Below are 19,968 nucleotides of genomic sequence, written 5' to 3' on the forward strand. Positions count from 1 at the left end.
ATTTAATCTTAGATATCAAACAAACGGTCGGATTGTTTAGCTTTAGATCATAGTAGATCATTTGGTTTTCATTTTTAAATGGGTAAAGATGTTTTACTAATTTCTTAACATTGCGAAATAACATTATGTTAATCCATACGCATTCAAACGCATTCATGATATTTATAACCATGTTTTTTTTATGATTTTTATTTATTTAACATCGATCTGAGTAGTTGCCACATGAATACATTATATCCTTAGAAAAGAAAAGTAATTAATTCAGTGAAAGTACAATACCACTTTTGGCTCTGAACAAATGTGTCGGGGTTAAATAAAATCATTAGTATTCATTTTAAACAATAGAAAGTATGCAATTATTATCTAATAAATCTAGCTAGTCACTGTTTAAAGAGCTTTATTTCGAAGAAAATATGGTTTAATATCACTACCTCATCACATAGTTTATTGTATGTAGTACGGCTATATGTGAACCTACATTTTAGGAGAAATACTGGGTTGATACTTTAAACCTATTTACATTTATCTATTTACTTCTTGGATTAGAATTTATGTATCGAACAACGGGTCAAATAATTGTTATTTGAACAAAAATGTGTGGTGGTGGACATATGAATGATCTCGGACACTAGACAATGCATCTGCCCTCTTCGATTTTGAAAAGAATAAGCTGCAATAAAATAAAATAAAAGTAAGCTTCTAGTGTTACAGTTCCAAATTAAATCAAATTCTGTAAAGGTTTTCTATATCCTCGTACACGCTACAAGTCGCAATTAATACCATTAGACTTCAAATCGAATACCCGATACAACCTTTATTTTTTTTTCTTTTTTGTAAAAAATTAAGGCTCGGTTTTGTCATAAATGCCATTGTCAATACTGGACCAAGTTTAAATGAGACCACACGGGAAAGAACAGCTTTCAAAAAATAAGGTTTAAAATCGCTTCACCGAGTATAAATTTTGAAATAATATATGTAAGAAACGTAGAATAAATACACTCGAATTTATAACCTTTTTCTGAAATCGATTAGTAAAAAAGAGGCAAATTAAAAATTCTTTCAAAAATATAAACAGGTCCGTTAATGTTAAGAAAAAAACATAAATTTGCAGAATTTACGAAAAATTTTATGCACAAACAGACGTTGAATATAATATATATTAATTATTCCTACTACCTGCCAAGTAGGTACCTTATCGAAAGGTCACTACCGTGTTGAAATGTTGTTATTATATTAAAAACTCATACGAAACATTAAATCATTTATTGAATATTGTATGAAATATGACATCTTTTTTTTGTATTTTAAAATATTTAATGTCCTATCTAAAAAAAACTAAACAATTATTGATGGTCGTACTAATAGATTTTTAATTAGATGTATGGGTATTTTATGTCATTATCATTATCGATTTTTAGTGGTGATGAGTCACGTATTAGCCTGATTTTTAAGTTTTAGACTAAGTCTAATGGTGCATTTATACATTCGTACGAATAGCATGGCGTATTACGAGCACGCATATGCACTCGCTTTTCGCGTTGAGATTTGCGTATTCGTGGTAAAAATGTATTTTCAGACGTTATCAAAGGGAAAACGAATGTGTGAACAGTGGTTCCATCGAGTAGGTAGCGAGGCGAATGGAGTACACGAATATGTAAATGCACCACAATTATCAAATACAATCTCTTGTTCTTGGCGAGGCACAGACAATAATAATTAGTAAAAGTGAAGCAGAAATACGCTTCAGTTCATGTCAGATTAGAAAATGAGGCGCTAATATCGATTTAGTCGACAATCGTTTAAGCAACAATAAACCAAATCATTTAAAAAAAGGAGGTTAGTTTTTAGGCTTCGGTGACCTTCTTACCATTATTCAAGCCTTTGTTTCTACATTTAACAGTAGGTATTGAAATTGTATTTCAAAATGCATTGTCTAGAAAACTGTAACAACCCATACAATCGGTCATGGAGGTGAGCACGGGAACAACGGCTTGGTACCAGTTCAGTTCCCCGCATATTTACGGTGTTCTGCGTTCACACCAGACCACCAGAACTAATTTGCTGTAGATCCATTGTTCATACCTAGCCCGCGTATCTTAGGCGAATTAAAATGCCAAGTTCAATTAGGTCGCTATGTTGTCATATCATTGTCATAATATTGCCTCATAAGGTTTTGTTTCAACCGCATGTTCATACTTTAAAACTAACATTGCTCATACCAAACTTTAATTTATAGTCCTCTTGATAATATGTCTCTATTAGTAATTTAAAGGACTATCTACAGGAAACCCGCATCCTGATTAATCGTCACGCACCAGCGTCATCGAACTTTTACTCTATGCTCTATTGAAAGTTACGGAAACCGACGATAAACCGTGTTCTATGGAAATTCATCTGGTCATTGAACACCTGATCATGCATAGAAATAAAAGGCTAAAAAGCAAAGAAACGCTTATGCTAACAAAGTATATAATATTATGTACATCAAACATGTCACACATACTACTTTATTAGAAAGAACATTTTATTCAAACTTAATACATTGAATAATACATTCTTTTTTTCTATTCTATATAATAATGAAACGGCTAGGATAGATGAATACAATATAATATTTTTAGAAATTAACTTACAGTGATATTATTGCATAAATGGACACATATATTGAAATACTTTATAATATCACTTGCACATGCGACACAATATAGGTACATAGATACCTCATAGATACGATACCTATATGCAAACAACACAAATACACGTGTGGTTAGCGGCTATCTATTATATTCAGTATCAAATATTGATTTGACAATCATAGATAGTTGTGGGACGTCTATCTAACTATTATAATATTAGATCTACCTTTATGACAATTGTATATTGTATACAATAAGTGCATACTAGATTCCTGTGCTAGTCTCGCTCATATTGATTACATACATAATTTCACCGAACCTGGTGTTACAGCGGTGAGCTATTTATGAAGATCAACACAAACTATTGAGTGTCTACTAATTTTAAAAACTTTATTTTTGAAAATCACAAAAGAAAAAAGGAATGGTTATAAAAAAAGAATATTGTATGTAATACAGAACACTTATTACCTTCTCTAATTTTGGGTAAAACCTTGACATAGCCTCAGGCAACACTGATTTTGTGTTAGGAAGCCTCGTTCTTTATAAACCTTTTAGGATCAGGTTTAGATGTAATTGATGACGATGATAATTGTTAGCATCTATTAGCTAAAACATTGACCTTTTTACGTTGCAAAAGAGTAAATGACGTTGATTAGTATCGCTCAATTTACGCAAATTATATTTACCCATGCAATATAAATAGGCAATCTAAATTGCCATATAGGACGTAAGAAACATTAACAGGATAAACTCCATTATTATTGTTACACGTGGGAATTTCTTACATACGATTATAACGGAAACATAATACTTCTGATAGCTTGCTGCTATGACAAAAATCATACTTTTTACCTTGTAGGTCATTTTTCTACTTTAATAAAATTCCGCTATGTGATTTCCTGCATAATTTTAGAATTTGATGCTAGTGTTCGAAGGCCAAGTTTATAATTTTGATTTTTTTACAATCCTGTTTGACTTCCGTGTAAAACGTAATCAATAACTAATGAAAACACGTTCTTTTCCGTTTCATTGAGATATTTATTGTCAGCACGCTTCGTCCATTGGGCGAGGAAGTTGGAAACATGCTGGAAGCCATCTTATTTTACACAGTCTTCGTAACTATCTTTTTCTCTACATACATAAATTTGCACATTAAATTACATTTTTTTTTTTAATATCTCATGATGTATATGAAATGAAACCACGACTCTAAAATTGGCAACCTAATTCATTCGTAGTGTAGAAAAAATAACACATCATTTATATGATCTAGGTATATGGCTAGAAATTCCTTCAATAAAATTTGAACTTGATTTCTCATAAAAAGAAATACCTATAACCACTTAGATCGAAGCTGCGCCAATAGCACGCTCGTCGCACTTGCGGATTGAAACCCTTTTGTCAGTTAACCTTTAGGCATCTATTGTAAAGGCAAACAAGATTTTCTATGAGCTATATATATCAACGTTACTTAGATGGTGTAGGTTAATCCAGTTACCGAATATTATCGCGTTAGCAGCACCAGTTATTGACGGACAAAGAAACCCTTCAAGTACATATGAGTACCTACGATGCGTGGGCGAGGGGACGGCATACAAGTGTCACTTGCAAAGTTACGAAGCACATACTAATTTAGTCGACCACCATGACTCAAGTTTGTAGCCCATTATAACGGTTAAGTAACGCGTGATATAATAAAAAGTGTTTATTTGTAAATAGTTGCTTTGTTCGCGAAACTTGTGACTTATCAAATCGATGCATCAACATGATCGTCATACAGGTATTGATATGTAATAATTTTCTTCTTATTTTTTTCATTTTTTATAAGTGATTTTATAATGAGAATCCATATCGCCTCATTATTATTTTATATAAAAGGTAAAAATATTTTTCTGACATTACTATTGAGCAATAAATACTCTTAAACATAGTTTAATTAAAATATATAAAATATACGTGGAATGTACTTCTTTTTTAAATCGGTTAAAATAATAAACAAGTTGAATCGCAAAAAATTAGTTTAACAAAATAGTTAATGAAAGATTTCTATGTTGTTTTCTTTTATTTATTATATAAATGATATACAACTTCTAGACTACGATCTTAGCGATAAGATAAAAGAATGTCTCAATATCCAGTATTGTACTTCCTATTGTGATTTTATCGTTTACGTGAAAACATCGTTGAATTAAAAGTTTACCCACACAATTAAAGTGCACTATAAGGATAAATATATTTGATAAAAGTGAATTCTTAAACAAAAATGACTTGGCCAATGTTACCATTGAGTTTAGAATATTCATATCGGAGACGTACTGAAGTCTGTAAGTATAAAAATAACAAAGGGTTTCATGGTTATTGTCAAAAAGTGTTGTGTTGTATTTCGTCACCTAAAGTGTGTTTTTTGTTCAAAAGTAGATATTAATCTAGGAGAAACAATGAACGAAAAAGTGACTTATTTACTTTTTTTCTTTTAATAGCGTACCCAGCTGATATCTCTATAGAAACAACGAGCTGCGAGTTTTCTTTAACCTTTTTTATAAAGTGTAAATTGAGCATGGCCCAAAGAATTAGGTCATGTTAATGACGTATACCGACTAACCAACCCTTAAAAGGTGCGTAGACATTTCGGACTCATTTACAAGATTTACACGCTGTTTGTCACTTAGGTATCTACATAATATCAATGCCGTTTCAATTAGAATCTTTTTGTAGAAAATTATCAAGCGCAAAAATTGTTGTGTTTTTTACCTTAACCATTGTTCATAAAGTTTTTGTTCACTTATGCATCGTATGGTTGTTTGTGTCGTTTCATTTATCGGTGCTAATTTACATAATCAGTTCATGGTTATAAGATGCAAATTTGCGAAGCCATACAAGTTACGCTCCTAATACGCAGTAGGTCTATTATCTGGCATAAACATCGTTACGTAATGACAAATATTTTATTGTTAACAATATTAATATTTATTTATATATGCTACAGAGGCTCACTTGTAACAGGACTTAAAAACTGTGTTTGTAAAATAAATACCTACCTACAATTAAAATCAACATTAAAAATTGCAAGAAATTTCTACGTCGTAAATTGAAATTTTCTCTCAATATCAGATACGTACATGTTAAATGACAATAATAAAAATAAAATAAAAATTATTATTAAAAATTCAAGAATCAGATTGATTACATTAGATCAAAAATAAATAAATAATGATTGTCACTAAATTAAATAAATGTTAGTATCTCCAACAAAAATACTAAAATGAAAGACATGTCCTTTCAAAACGATACCTGTGTTTTCTTTTACTCTCAATTTGCGGTTGTGCGTGACGCTTAAGTCGACACGCTTCGAACTTGACCTACATCTCCTGAGAATCCATTGTCTTGGAGCCTGACCTCCATGATGACCAACATTTCAAAGTTATTCAAAGGCTTCAAACATTCTTCCTTAACGCATTTTATGTGAATTCATGCGGCCTCGATTACTCCTTTTGGGAAATATTTTGACCCAAAACTTCCGGTAATTGCGTCTAATTTAACAAAAAAAACTTTCTCTGGCTTCATTTTAAACTACCGGTTACTGCAAACTGTCCCGTTATAACAATAACTTACGTACCAGCGAGCAATGACAGTCATTTTCTATAGCATTGATCGTTTCACTAAATTGCTGCCTAAAATTGTACATGAAAGGAAAAGTGCTAGTCATATATCAGTAGGCCTTATATAGACTCGTCATTATTTTGTGTATAATATACTTAAATAATAAGCCTTCTTTCTTGTCTCTTAACAATAGAACATACATTAACGCTATTAAAAAAACCTGAATCACGATAAATGTGTACATCCAGTTATAATAATAATAGAATATTTTAACATACTCAGAATGAATAAATTACAACATTTGGTGTAACTAAATGTTTTATATCTTTCCAGGCATGTCCTTAGACGAAGGTAGACAGTCACAACGTCCATACCGCTATGGCATGGTTTTGCTGTGCGCGGGTGCCCTGATCAATTGGTTGGGATTGGCCGAAGATTACGCGGAGCCGGTGCGCTATGTGGGCGTGGCCTGCATCGTTGCAGGCGCGCTGCTCATATGCGCTGCCATGTGCTGCTGGCTGCAGTCTCCGGCCCGGCAACCACAAAATGACCGCGCTACGCCTGATACCCATCAAGTGAGTTTTTTTTTTCTTTTTATACGATCGTCGGCAATAGAGCTGGTAGTAAGTTAAGGAAAAGGAAATGTGCCTCCGGCTCCCCCACTCACCAAACGAAAGACCAGCTCCTTTGGCAAGAAATAATAAAAAAAGTCTGAATTATCTTTGGATTACGGTTAATAGCGCTTATTGCTATAAATTTTGAACAAATAGCATGCTTTTAGAGCGAGTCAGTCTATCTATCTTTGTTTTGTCTTAAAACCTCAATAAAGTTGAAAATTTATGAACGGTACAATTAATACCACTTCATGTTTAGTATCCATACCCATAGGCGATATCATATCTTTAAAAGTACCTACTATATATTTCAGCAAGTTTCAGAAGTAACATAAGTTTTGCTCACATTACAGATTGACGACCCAATCCATGTGATTTCAATGCCGGATGAAGAGACGATGCAGCAGAAGCCGCCGGACTACGACACGGTCGCAGGAGCGCCGCCGACTTACGACGACGCGATCAAGCTGAACCCGGCGAGGTTGCTGCCGGCCACCAGCAGCACGCGCGCGGATCCGCCGCTGACGCAGCACATTGACGCGTTGGCGATCCCGGGGCAGCTGGAGGACGCGTTTCCAGGCACGCAGGGCAGCGCCTTGCACCCGCCGCCCGTGCCTGTGCACCTGCCGCCCGCGCCCGTGCACCTACCGCCCACGCCCGTGCCCAAGACGCCGCCGCCACCCTACCGCGCCCCGCACGCCATCAGATGAAACGCGCGCGCGACACCGGTGTTACCTTAAATCGACTGCTGGTTCATGTGACTTGTAAATATTGTGGAACGAGCGCAGTTGAGCATTTACGTGGCGACACGTAGGTATAGATATAGTTGAAACGTTGCGGTATTATTTTGTTATACGTCCATAAATATCCACACATGGAATCGTTTAATTGTTTAATCGAATAATATTAGAATGTTGAGCTTGAGATCGATGCGTACTTATGTGATATTAAAATTGTTATTAATGATTATAAACTAGTTACTTAATTTACCTACCTGCTGTATATATTTATAAGAGCATGTACCTATTACCTAGTAAGAAAATTTTGTATTTATTTCTGTTAAAAGTTAAAACGACAAAAAAATTGTTGGATGTTAAAATTTCCATTTGTTAGTCGGTTTTTGAGGATCTATCTGTATGGGCTGTATGTAGCTGTAGAGAAATTCTTGCCCACTGGTTATGTAGAATGAGCATAGATCATAAATTATACACCTGAAGAAAGTAGGTTTGTGCCATTAACTTTTTAGTGTATACACCATTACATATAAAACATACCTACTATTACGGCACTATACTTCCTATTACGTTCATAAAACTTATTTGCTCAATTATTAAAACATATTGTGTGTTCATTGTTCAGGGCGGTATGTGGAAAATTATATTTTTTCAATGACTATCTCACTGTAAATGTTCACTATATTTAATCCAACGTTGTATAAGATATTCCACGTTCGAAAAACAAAGACTTCAATGAATTGGGCAACGGTAACAGTAGCCCCAAAGGCACTTATAATGTAATTAACACGACGTAGCTAGTGATTTGTGATAAAATATAATCTAATTAAAATTATTGACGACAAGAGTAGATGTATCTTTTTGAGATTTAACTGCAATTAGTGATACCAATACTTAACGAAGATTCCAACATATTAGTATTTGCGTCGACCCTTGTCGCGCTTCTCGTTAAACTAGATAGAAATAGTGTTATAATTAATAATTTATCGCTTCATATAATTTCCATTCTAGTCTTCAAGTAACGACTATAATAAACGACTTAATGTATTCACAGTGAAGCATCATAATTTGTATTTGTACAGGTTTTCATTGCACAACTTGAAACGAAATTTTATTTGTTTAATAATGTTGACAATCGAATTGTAATCGTTTTACAGGTACCTAGGACTTGATAAAATAACAATAGGTTATTAAATTGCAAACGATTACAATGTAGTCATTGATTTATACATTATTCTAAATGTGGATTTTCAAAATTCCTTTTTTTACTTACGTATTTCTATATTTAAATGATATTAAATTTCTTATCATTTATGCTTTACATATCATCGACATATCAAACTCCAATTTTTGATGTTTCAACACATGTAGCAGTTGATTTAATGTTCATTGACCTTTAATGCCTATAATATACACTTCAATTAATATATTTCTATCTATTTAAATCCTAATTTGAGAAATGTATACTACTTAATTATTTATTAAAAGACATCTCTTGAACTCCATGTTAGTAATCGAACCAAATATTAAACTTTTTCGATAATAAATAAATATTGATTCATCTACTTATAATAAAGACACAATAAGACCCCCGGTATCATGGTCAAGTGATGCGGTATAAAAACAATTAAGGATGGGACCAATACGATATACTTTTACGACTTTATAAAATTTTCTTATTAAGTGTGCCAGGTAATCCTTGGAGATTTCTAATGCTGAAGTTGTGCATTTATTATTTGTACATTTTACAATGCTACGAAATTTGAGTGTACATACAAAATAAATGTTGTTCCGATTGTAAAAATCTGCTTTTTATTTAACATGCCTTGTCAATAAATCCCTCTAATAAATGCGAAGTCAAACTTCTACATCCTTACCGACTTATATTCCCTCCCTGCCATATAAAAAATCAAAACCCTATATCGAATCTCTGCTGTATTGGTTTCTAAAGAAACAAAAAGATTTTTTGATTTAAATTTTTAAATGGCAGGTAAAACTTATAAAGATCTGCCAGCGCTAAAGAAATTTGCCGCTAGTCATACTCTGTGGCAGCGACGGTTGACCAGTATATACTATATACTATATTATGTTCTATGGACTCGAGTTTTTGATGCTCCGTCTGTCTTATACATTCAGTCTGAGTTCAAACAGCAAAAATAGTTTTAAAATTATTTTCAAAACAGCATAAATGTCTTTTATCTTCGTCGGCCTCCTTATCATTATGTTCCTTTTTGTGAGACCAGCGAAATTACCTAGATGGATTCTTATAATATGATGTAAATAATATAAATCAACATTTCTGCAATAACTTTCAACAATATCCTATTTTGTTTTTAACTTTTTAGCATAACCAAATCCCATAAAAAAACCAAGCCTTGCAACACAGTTCTTCTACTGTGAAGAGTTGTGAGTTCCATGTAATTTCAAATAAGTCTTCAAATAAGTTTATTAAGTTCCTACTTAAGGGGCCTTCGACGTAATTAGCGAATCTAACAACATCCTAACGAGACCATACAAATATCAATTAAATCTTTTATGTTTTGTTTTAAATAAATAAATTTACTCGGCATTTACCTTAGACACAAAGTAAAATATAAACACATTGTACATGTATTGCCAAGTCAAAGCACACATTTAAAATAAATTTTCTTTATTTGTTTGGGGGAGGTACCCTAATTTCTTTTTTGTTTTTTCCTCCAGAAAGACAGAGTCATGGTTAGCATACTTCGTTCGGTGATGAGCTGCCGCTGTGTATCTATAGGATAAAATCAACAAAGCAAACGCTCTCCTAATCCGTCAGATTTACGAAAATTTTTAGAAAATGATAGCCACGTATATTCCATAATCCCTTGCCGACGGCAGTGGCAGCCAAGTTCAGTTAGTAACATGTGCTACCTACACTGTTGCACTTAGTAGTTATAGTATTATGTTATCTGTGTCTGTACCTACTGTTATTACGAGACCTCGTGTAAATATAGGCCTACATTATATAATCTGTGCCCATTTCGCAATATATTATAATGTCAATTCAAAAAAAAATTCAATGTCAATTGGAAATTGTCAAATCAGTCAAAACAATTGGTAAATACGAAAGGCTAATCAATTCCAACAACCGATCATTAACTAATTAACATTTATTTCTTCGAATATAATATTTACTACTAGGAATAAAAACCGTAAAGTTTTGTTTCTGATTAATATTGTGTGAGTTTTCACATATAAATAAAATACATGAAAAATATGCCGGTAGAGTTAAACAGCTTAACTGAAGGTTGGTTGGAATTGGAGAGTGATCCTGGGTTATTTACATTACTCTTAGAAGATTTTGGTGTCAAAGGAGTACAAGTTGAAGAAATCTATGATTTACACAAACCCTTGGAAAGCCCCGTATACGGTTTCATATTTCTCTTTCGATGGATAGAAGAAAGACGTTCGCGAAGAAAATTTGTAGAACAAATCGAAAGTTTTGTTCGAGATGAAGAAACTATTAACAATATATTTTTTGCTCAACAAATGGTTCCCAATAGTTGTGCCTCACATGCTCTATTATCAATATTATTGAACTGTCCCAACCTTCATTTGGGAGAGACATTAAGTAGATTAAAAGTATGTTTGATTTAAACTTAATTAAATACAATTACGTACACTATATTAATGTATCTAATAAGACTAAATTTTAGCACCACACATTAGGAATGAATCCAGAAAACAAAGGTTGGGCGATTGGAAATACACCGGAACTTGCCTGTGCTCATAACTCACATGCCATACCACAAGCTCGAAAGAAGACTGATAAAAATGCTGGTGTTCCAACAGGAAGATTTACAGGTATGACTTTTTAGACGCTTAAAGTGAAAATATTAAACAACATAATTTTACTGCAACATGGGGTATATTAACATGAAGCACATGAAATAAAAACTAGTACACCATATTTTCTATACACATAATAGTATTAAATATTAGAAAGCAATAACTTATATTCAAATTCAATACAAAAGGGAGTTAAATAGGTTTCCTTATAAATTTTTTATTCCTGCAGCAAGTGCCTATTAAATCAATAAACTTTATGGCTTTCTGCTATAAGAAAAAGAGCCAATTCTCATAAAGAAGAAACTAATGTTTGTTTATTTTATGTAATTTTAGGGGAAGCATACCATTTTGTTAGCTTTGTGCCAATAAATGGTCATTTATTTGAGTTGGATGGGTTGAAACCATATCCAATGGATCATGGTCCTTGGGAAGCTAATGAAGACTGGACAGAAAAGTTTCGAAGAGTTATGGTTGAAAGGCTTGGCCGAGATGCTGGTGAACAGGTCCATGATATAAGGTATAAAAAGAATTCGGGGTACTAACTCTATAAGTTTTTTCTAATATACAATGGTATAAAAAAAGAGAGACAAGTTGCATTGTTCTAATGAATAAAACTTCATGGCAAAGTTTAATATGCAGCATAATTCTAAGAATTATTATAATTACTAACTCAATTACTTTCCAAGTACTAAAGTGAATTATGATACGAATGAGGAATGGCAATGCTGTATTCAGAGTAAATTTAATTTAGGACTTAGCAACTAAGCCACCTTTGCTCTCAAGTGCACATAAATATAGTATACAATTTTTTTTCGTTAACATTACAGATTTAATCTTATGGCAGTTGTACCAGATAGAAGAATTGCCTTGACACAGAAACTGAATGCACTTGAAATGAATCAAAAGAGAATAAAAGAAGCCATTTCGAAAATAGGAAAACATTTGCGACATTTGCTTTCAAAGCCAAGAGATTATAATGGTAGGTTAATAATATTATACATTTCTCGTACATTGTCAACTTATTACGATACATTTTTCATCATTATTAGCACAAAACTAACAAAAGAATCTGAAGTAGTAGTAAAATCATTCTTCTTTTGAATTTGTAATTCTCTTGTTTTTACAGAAATAAACCATGAAATCAATTTCAATTAAATCAAGCAATTTTTGGCTTCTTCTAATATTACATAGGGTTTTATATAAAGTGACAGAGTGATTGCTCAATAAATAGTTGCATTACATGTATATTAATATTTTTTTTGTTTTGCAGAAGATTCAATATCGCAAGATAATAGTGAGGAATTATCAAATGATACATCTAATCAAGTCTCGGAAGATGCAATTATAAATGCATTAGATGCTATGGAGGCTCCATCCTTTGATATAGATTATATCCAACCTATCACTATTGAGATCGGTGTTGTGGATAAGCCACAACAGGATAAAAGTATAAGTTTGGGTGTGTATTTCTGTAGAGTATTAGTTATAAAGTAAAAAAGTGTCATTATTGTATGTGGTAGTCGCGCACGCTTCGGCACGAATTGGGCATTCTGCTGTGTTTCGTTTGGTAAGTGGGGGAGTCGGAGGCCCATATCCTTTTCCTTCCCTTTTACGGTGCGTAAAGTGTGTGTGTTGTGCGTACGGTCTGCAATGGACCTTATGCCTCTCTAAATGTTCATGGGCGGTGGTAGCGCTAACCATCAGGCGTCCCACCAGCTCCATTGCCGGCTGTGACATAAAAATATATATGTAGATCAAAACAAGCGATTTAATGCAGTTTTGTGGGAAATAAGTATAGTAACTACACATATTAAGAAAATATATAAATAACTAAAAACTGTATATAATTTGTTTCTCAGATTTTTATGCAAATCAAAATAGATTTTTTAAATATTAACGGGTAAAAGTACCGTAAAATCTATGATATATCTTAAATTTCTCCATTGCTCCTCAAATTAAACACCGAGTGATACAAAAAATTTAAATTGCTATTATACATTTTCCTGATTTTTTTGATGATTGCAACCCATACACCCAATATATGCCAAAGTAAAGCAGAAGAATAGACCGATAAAACAAGTGGTAGGGCAGGTTACATATTATATTTCAAAAATTAGCATCATTGTTTTTAGTATATAATATTATATATTTAACTTTCAGCTGATCCTGTAGAACAGACGGCTACTTGTAAATTTTTCACAATAAATGGTGAAAATCAAATATTGACCAATGTAAGTATTCAAAAATCAACATAACAAATATCATCTTGGATAAATTTTAACAACAATCAATATTTATTTTCATAATATTCATTTTCCAGTTACATCCAACATCAACTACAGCACTTTTGAAAAGTAATAATATGCCTATAATTATGTGTTGTGAAGTTGCTCCGGAACAGCCGTACCGATTTAGAAAGATTCTGCTCACACACTCGGAATTGAATGTGTTTCTTAGCAGCATAGTGACGGAGATGCAGTCGTGTCAGCAGGCTCTGAACGACGAGAATGATAAAAGGGATATGTATAAGGTCAGTATATTTTATCTAAAGAGAAAAAGAAACAATTTTAATATGTCAACATACTATTATTTGTATAATCTTCACAAATATGCAGAACTTTACAGTTGTTCTGTTGGCTTTAAAAGAATTGAATAGTAACCAGTTTCATATGAAGTTGTACACTGATTATTGTTTTAAATTTCGATTGTTATTGATATTGATAGAAATTTTAGAATATTATCTCTCATCTTTCTCAAAAATAAGTATATTTAAATTTATACTTATATTTTAAGTAACATCTCAATCAATCAAAAATTATAATTAATAATACCATTTGTACTTATAGAACACCTATTGCGTGCCACATTATGAAAAAGTTCTTCCTAAACAGCATTTTTACGTTAACTCCATACATAAAAATCCGTCAGGTGGATGACTGCCGTCGCACGCATAACTATGACGAGTTCATCTGCACGTTCCTGTCGATGTTGGCGGAGCGCGGCGTGCTCGCGGAGCTGGTGGCGGCGCAGCTGGAGCGCGGGCGCTCGCCGCGCGTGCGCCGCCGCCGGCCCCGGCCCCGCCCCCGCGCCCGGCCCCGCCCGCGGCCGCGCGCTCGCAAGTAGCAGATCGGTGGACGCTCGTAACATACACCTCGCCTACAACCGCGCGCTAGTAGCTGATTGTACGCTCTTAATGCATATCCCGCTCGCGGCCGCGCGCTCGTACCTGATTGGTGGACGGTTAAACACACTGCAGCCTATTATTCTTTAATCTTTTAGCTGTGTTGAAGTTAGGCAAGTCGATCCGTAGAACGTATATCAACTGTACTTAGTATATAGGCTGTATACCCTTCTTCTACACATATGGCAAATAAATAATGAATAAAAGATCGCTGATTGCCGGTAAATACTGGTTATTTACATATAGGCATAGGGTGCACATCCGCTGTTTGCTGTAGGCTCATTTTTACACTTGATAGTTGCTCTTTTTGTACATATCCAATGTTGATCAGTGACTTACTACGTAAATTGTTAATATTTTAGGCCTCACGCAAATTATTAATCCAACAAAATCATACATACTAATGATACAACACCCACTCCTACCACAACGCGCTTACGTGGTGCATATACTTAGTATTTAAAGTTGAGTCTATACCTGAAATATAATTTACATACCCTTATTAATTTTAGTAATCCATTAATTTTCTAGTCTTCACTCACATCAATTTTAAATCACACATTTATGGATTAAAAGGACCTTTTTAAAAATATATATATTATCACTGAATATACAGTTTGCTTGTCTTTAAAAACAAGCCATATTATCACCAACTAACATAATAAGGATACTATCCAATAAAAAATATTAAATGATTTAATTTTTAGTTTTATAGCATTGAAATGCTTTATAAATGAGAAATTTTTGAAAGAATAGAAAAAATTTGATCACGAGGCAGGATTCGAACCTGCGTTTCTTGCCTAACCGTAGCAACGCCTAGCCTCTCGGCCACCCGTGATCCCGCCACAGTAATCGAATTTCTTCTACTCTTTCGGTTTCATGTGCCTAATATAATATAATGTGCCCTTAGGCACATGAAACCGAAAGAGTAGAAGAAATTCGATTACTGTGGCGGGCAAGAAACGCAGGTTCGAATCCTGCCTCGTGATCAAATTTTTTCTATTACTAATAATTAATAATACTAAAAATTTAATTTAACATAGGCCGCGTTCCATAGATACAATATTGTAATCATTGAAATAATGTTTCGTTTTGGTTGTGATGGTTCTTAATCATCTCAATAGATGACGTGGGGTGCCCCTTAGGCACATGAAACCGAAAGAGTAGAAGAAATTCGATTACTGTGGCGGGATCACGGGTTATATTAATTATAGTTATTGACTTAGTATTTTATAAATAAGTATAGGTCAGCCACATTTTAAAGCGTAATTTCAAACAAGTAATGTAAGGTTACATTAACAGCTGTATTATTGAGGAATGTACCCATGTTTTTATTTATGTACATGTTTTTGTACAACATACACTAAGTATGACATATATTTGTTTTTTTTTCAATAAATATTATAAAGATAAAAGCCTTTATTCTCATACATTTTCTGAATCAACAACTTTGTGTTACATGTGTATAATGAAAAAAAATTCCACAATAAAAACCTGGAAAATAAATACCAGATGTAATCTGTTAAGTACGATTTCAACCCAAGCAGCGAGCTCTGTGTATGAAGAACATAGGTTGGGATAAAATACAAGTAAAACAAGTCTAAATTAAAAACGAACTTTATTAGTGAACTACGAACAGCGTCGTATTTACATGATCGTTATATTGTTAAAGAAATGTAACAACAACAACATCATTATTGTAAGTTTAGGCACGTATCGTATCGACCAACACCTTATATTATATAACATCTATCTTCGGAACAAGGTTAAATTACCATAGGATTGTGAACACCAATACAAACTTACATATTGCACCAGTAAGCGATGCGCATCGCTATAATTCGGTTCTAGAACCTAGGCAATGTACCGTCACCTGTACCTTACAATTGTGATCCAAAACTTACATTCTGCATTCGATGAGAATTAAACAATTGTAATGAGACGCTTCATAGTATGATTTAAAGTTAGTTGGCAGAGTCTCATAATTTATACAAAAATAAATTAAAATAGTACATAGGCTTGTATTCCAAATATAATAAAGCATAAAAACGTAACCAGACGGAAATAAACTTTCAAAGGAAATATTCAAACACCATACATAAATTATTGCAAGTTTTTGTGCTCTAAATTTTAAACATTTATTTCGCATGAGGTGGAAAATGTAACATACGAAAATACATTATTGTATACAGGGTATCATCGTTCTATACGATTTTTATTAAAATACATTCACATACTAAGTGCATACATCCATATCTCGAGAAATACGATAACCATAATATATGGGTATATGAATAATTTGGAGAATAAAAACATTTTGTTATTTTTTACAGTTAGCTAAAATTGGATTTGATATTGCATTAAAATTTCATAATCATAGTAAAGCGTAATTTGATAGGCAAAAGCTCCATTGCTTCGACAAGGCAAGTCACTCGATGATTCGACACCATATCACAGTCTAACAGAAATATTAATAAAAAAACTTACTTTCACTACACATATGGCACTAACTACGCTAAAATGAGAAAACTAAGACGAATTTTTAAGGCAGTATTCAATCGGCGCTGTATCACAAGTACTCTTGCTTATCTGTAGCAACAAAACTTCCATATAATATTCGAGGGTACCCGTTTCCAAGACCTGTTACATTTCAATGACAATATATTCAATCCTCTACCAACTATCGGTACTCCAACAATATACCTTTACCCATAATTGAATTAGACAATTATTGCTCGTCGATAACAATTGATAAATCATCGTATAATAATTGATATTTGATAAATTGGCAGTAGCACCAGTAGCATTACAGCGACGCGCACTCTCGGGATCACAACCAAAACTTACTACTATTATCACTACATAAAATTGCACTACTGTGGGCGACTGTGATTGCAAGGAGGCGTCGAACTAAATCCACGATTACAGCTGATCGAACCAAATATAACGCTCATGCATGGACACTATTGCGCATTGCGAGAATTTATAAAATAACACTTAATTATATTTGATCAAAATAATTATCTCAAAATTTGTCTAACAAAAAAAAAATCTACATCAAACCTTAGCACACTATTCACTACAGCATACATTCATAGATAATAAGGAACAATATCATCAATCGATAAAATTAAGGGGCTCGAATGTTATGCATTGAATTCAACTGGCTTTGGACGACTTTATAGAAAATACCTAGTTTTAAAAATTATACATATATTTCAGAAAATACATATACCTTTGAATTTTAAAGTTTACAGGAGGTATTACAAATTTTAGCCAATCATACTGCTATATTCGGTACACCTCTGACCTAAATAAGATACATGTTTCAAATTCCATCAACGGCATTATCATATCATATTATAGATCGTAGGATCCATTCAAATTAATCGAATAAGATTTGCATTAAAGTTACACTAGTAACCACTAACAATATTGGTAACTATATTCTATGACTAAATTAGTGAGCAAATTTGTAAACAGACATAATAATTCGCAATACCATAACTTTCTTTTCTTTGATGTAGTGTTTGTTCAAGGGCGAATCCAGCTATAGCACCAGGAGGAGTCACATAGTCGTGATCAAGCCACAAGAAGTTATTATTAATTTTTTTGATAATAGATAATGAATAGCATTTTCTTAAATAAATTTTGATAATTATTGCATTTATTTAAATGACACAATCAAGTATATTCACAATACATAAACATTTTCAGCCCCGGGAGAGGGGTTATCTCCCACATGAATCACCCCCTGGATCCGCCCTTGCTTTTGTACCAAACAAGCACTTATTTCCAATTTAATACATTTTACGTAAACTAACGGCTTTTTGATTTTGTTTCATAAGATGACTACATAAAATTTTTACTATTGCATTTCCATTTGTGCGAACAGAAACCCAATACATTAACATCTCGTCGATCATTTACAAATCAGTCACTCATTCAGCCATAGACAAGCGAGTGCAATGCACAACCGCCGAGCCCATAAACAATACAAAATAACGGGTTGTCCCGAACTATGGCTACGCAGTCTACCCGCTACATTCAACTGTCCGCACCTTTGGGCTGCGCGTCGGCTTCGCTCTTGTCGCCGAGCTCTTTCAGCACGCTCGGTATCGGCAAGTCCTTCAACTGTCTTTTCTCTATTTCCGCTTTGAACTGCTCTATGTCTTGAGGGCTGTAAATGAAATGAATAATTTTATTTCCATAAATATCAAAGCTGGCACTCGGCAAACAAAATAATAATATAGTAAAAAATAAAAGTATTAAAGCGATACAATTCTTATAGTTTTTAAAACCTCAACTGTTTAATTGAGATCCAATTCGTACGCGGGTCGATTGTAACTTTCCCTTTTTGGTAGGCCACATATCACCCAACTTTGTCTACCAATGCCCAGTCATCTTGGCAAATGGTAAAACTATAATATTATGACGATTCAAAATCGTTTCTAGAATGAGTCTAATTGAATAAATAAAAATTAGAGTTTGCTCACTTTTACACCAAACTACTCACCTAATCTGCACAAACAGTATCCCATTGATCAGATTGAGCATGTCGATGACGGAGGCCATGGCCGGCGGCTGGATGTGTATGGGCGGGTGCGGCGCGAGCGCGGGCGGCTTGCCGTAGGCCTCCGCCAGCCGCTTCTGCACCACCACAGCCTGCTGCGTGAGGTGGCGCAGACACTCGGACGACTCGCGGGTCTTCTCGTGTTTCTCGCCCAGCTGGATGTTATGGGGCATTTTGTTAATCGGTTTCAAATATATTAGGGTATTTGGGAGAAAAAAATCTAATAATAGTTAAAAAAAATCAAAATATTAGAAGGGTGATTTTTCAACGAACCGTGGTAAGCGACGAGGCTGATTTTGATGAAAATAAAACTATATCATCAGATTTTTGAACTGTCAATATTCTTAACAAGGAATGGAACCTGTTGATTATACAAAACACACCTGTATTACAACAGCGATCGAGAGTGACATTAATAAGGAACAAATCCTGGAAAGTAATTACTAACGCAAAGTCGCGGGTAAGTTTTATGAAAAAATAGAGCCAATAATGTAGATTTTGTTGCGCATTTCGACATGAAGTTCAATTACCGCCCGCTTTGTCATAAAAAATCGAAGACGCATGAAATAAAGACGGGAAGAAATCCAATCGCTATAAGCTAGTGGTCCATATTCTAACGTATCGCTAAAGTGAAATGTAGGCATCATGTTTTCTATTCTTTCGGATTTTTTAATATTTTGTAAAATATGTTCAGTTATTGCAGTTTAAGTCAAAAGTAAAGGGGACTTCAAAGGCTAGAATAACGTACACAAAGATTTAACAGGAAATTTTCAAGACGCTATCAAATATATCCTTGAAAAATATAATAGACTGTTGT

At 33.6% G+C, this 19,968-nt stretch overlaps 3 protein-coding genes across 5 annotated transcripts in view; 2 read left to right on the forward strand and 1 right to left on the reverse strand.

Moving 5' to 3' along the window:
* Positions 1–9,368, forward strand: part of LOC119830728 (extensin-like) — a 12,496-nt gene extending 3,128 nt beyond the window's left edge. The window contains exons 1-4 of one of the 3 annotated variants that reach the window (XM_038353846.1): positions 4,227–4,416; positions 5,117–5,251; positions 6,570–6,811; positions 7,204–9,368. In XM_038353846.1, coding sequence (XP_038209774.1) covers positions 6,572–6,811; positions 7,204–7,560 — 597 coding nt within the window. In that variant the 5' untranslated portion in view covers positions 4,227–4,416; positions 5,117–5,251; positions 6,570–6,571 and the 3' untranslated portion in view covers positions 7,561–9,368. Of the gene's footprint in view, positions 1–4,225; positions 4,417–5,116; positions 5,252–6,569; positions 6,812–7,203 lie in introns of those variants that run through there. The other 2 variants (XM_038353845.1, XM_038353847.1) reach the window with 2 other exon arrangements.
* A 1,055-nt stretch (positions 9,369–10,423) lies between these two features.
* LOC119830727 (ubiquitin carboxyl-terminal hydrolase calypso) lies at positions 10,424–15,333 on the forward strand. Its single transcript, XM_038353843.1, has 8 exons — positions 10,424–11,190; positions 11,265–11,412; positions 11,731–11,914; positions 12,225–12,376; positions 12,668–12,856; positions 13,558–13,628; positions 13,718–13,927; positions 14,326–15,333. Exons 1-8 carry the CDS (start codon positions 10,816–10,818, stop codon positions 14,518–14,520), a joined length of 1,524 nt encoding a protein of 507 aa, XP_038209771.1. The 5' UTR covers positions 10,424–10,815; the 3' UTR covers positions 14,521–15,333.
* Positions 15,334–16,212: 879 nt separating this feature from the next.
* LOC119830820 (clustered mitochondria protein homolog) overlaps positions 16,213–19,968 on the reverse strand; it is a 5,947-nt gene continuing 2,191 nt past the window's right edge. Inside the window, exons 3-4 of the mRNA XM_038353972.1 lie at positions 19,095–19,306; positions 16,213–18,758 (exon numbers count right to left, since the gene is read on the reverse strand). Of these exons, the coding sequence (XP_038209900.1) occupies positions 18,626–18,758; positions 19,095–19,306 (345 nt within the window). The 3' untranslated portion in view covers positions 16,213–18,625. The remainder of the gene's footprint in view (positions 18,759–19,094; positions 19,307–19,968) is intronic.

The sequence above is a fragment of the Zerene cesonia genome, chromosome 12 (genome assembly GCF_012273895.1).
Source record: "Zerene cesonia ecotype Mississippi chromosome 12, Zerene_cesonia_1.1, whole genome shotgun sequence".
Lineage (NCBI taxonomy): Eukaryota > Metazoa > Arthropoda > Insecta > Lepidoptera > Pieridae > Zerene > Zerene cesonia.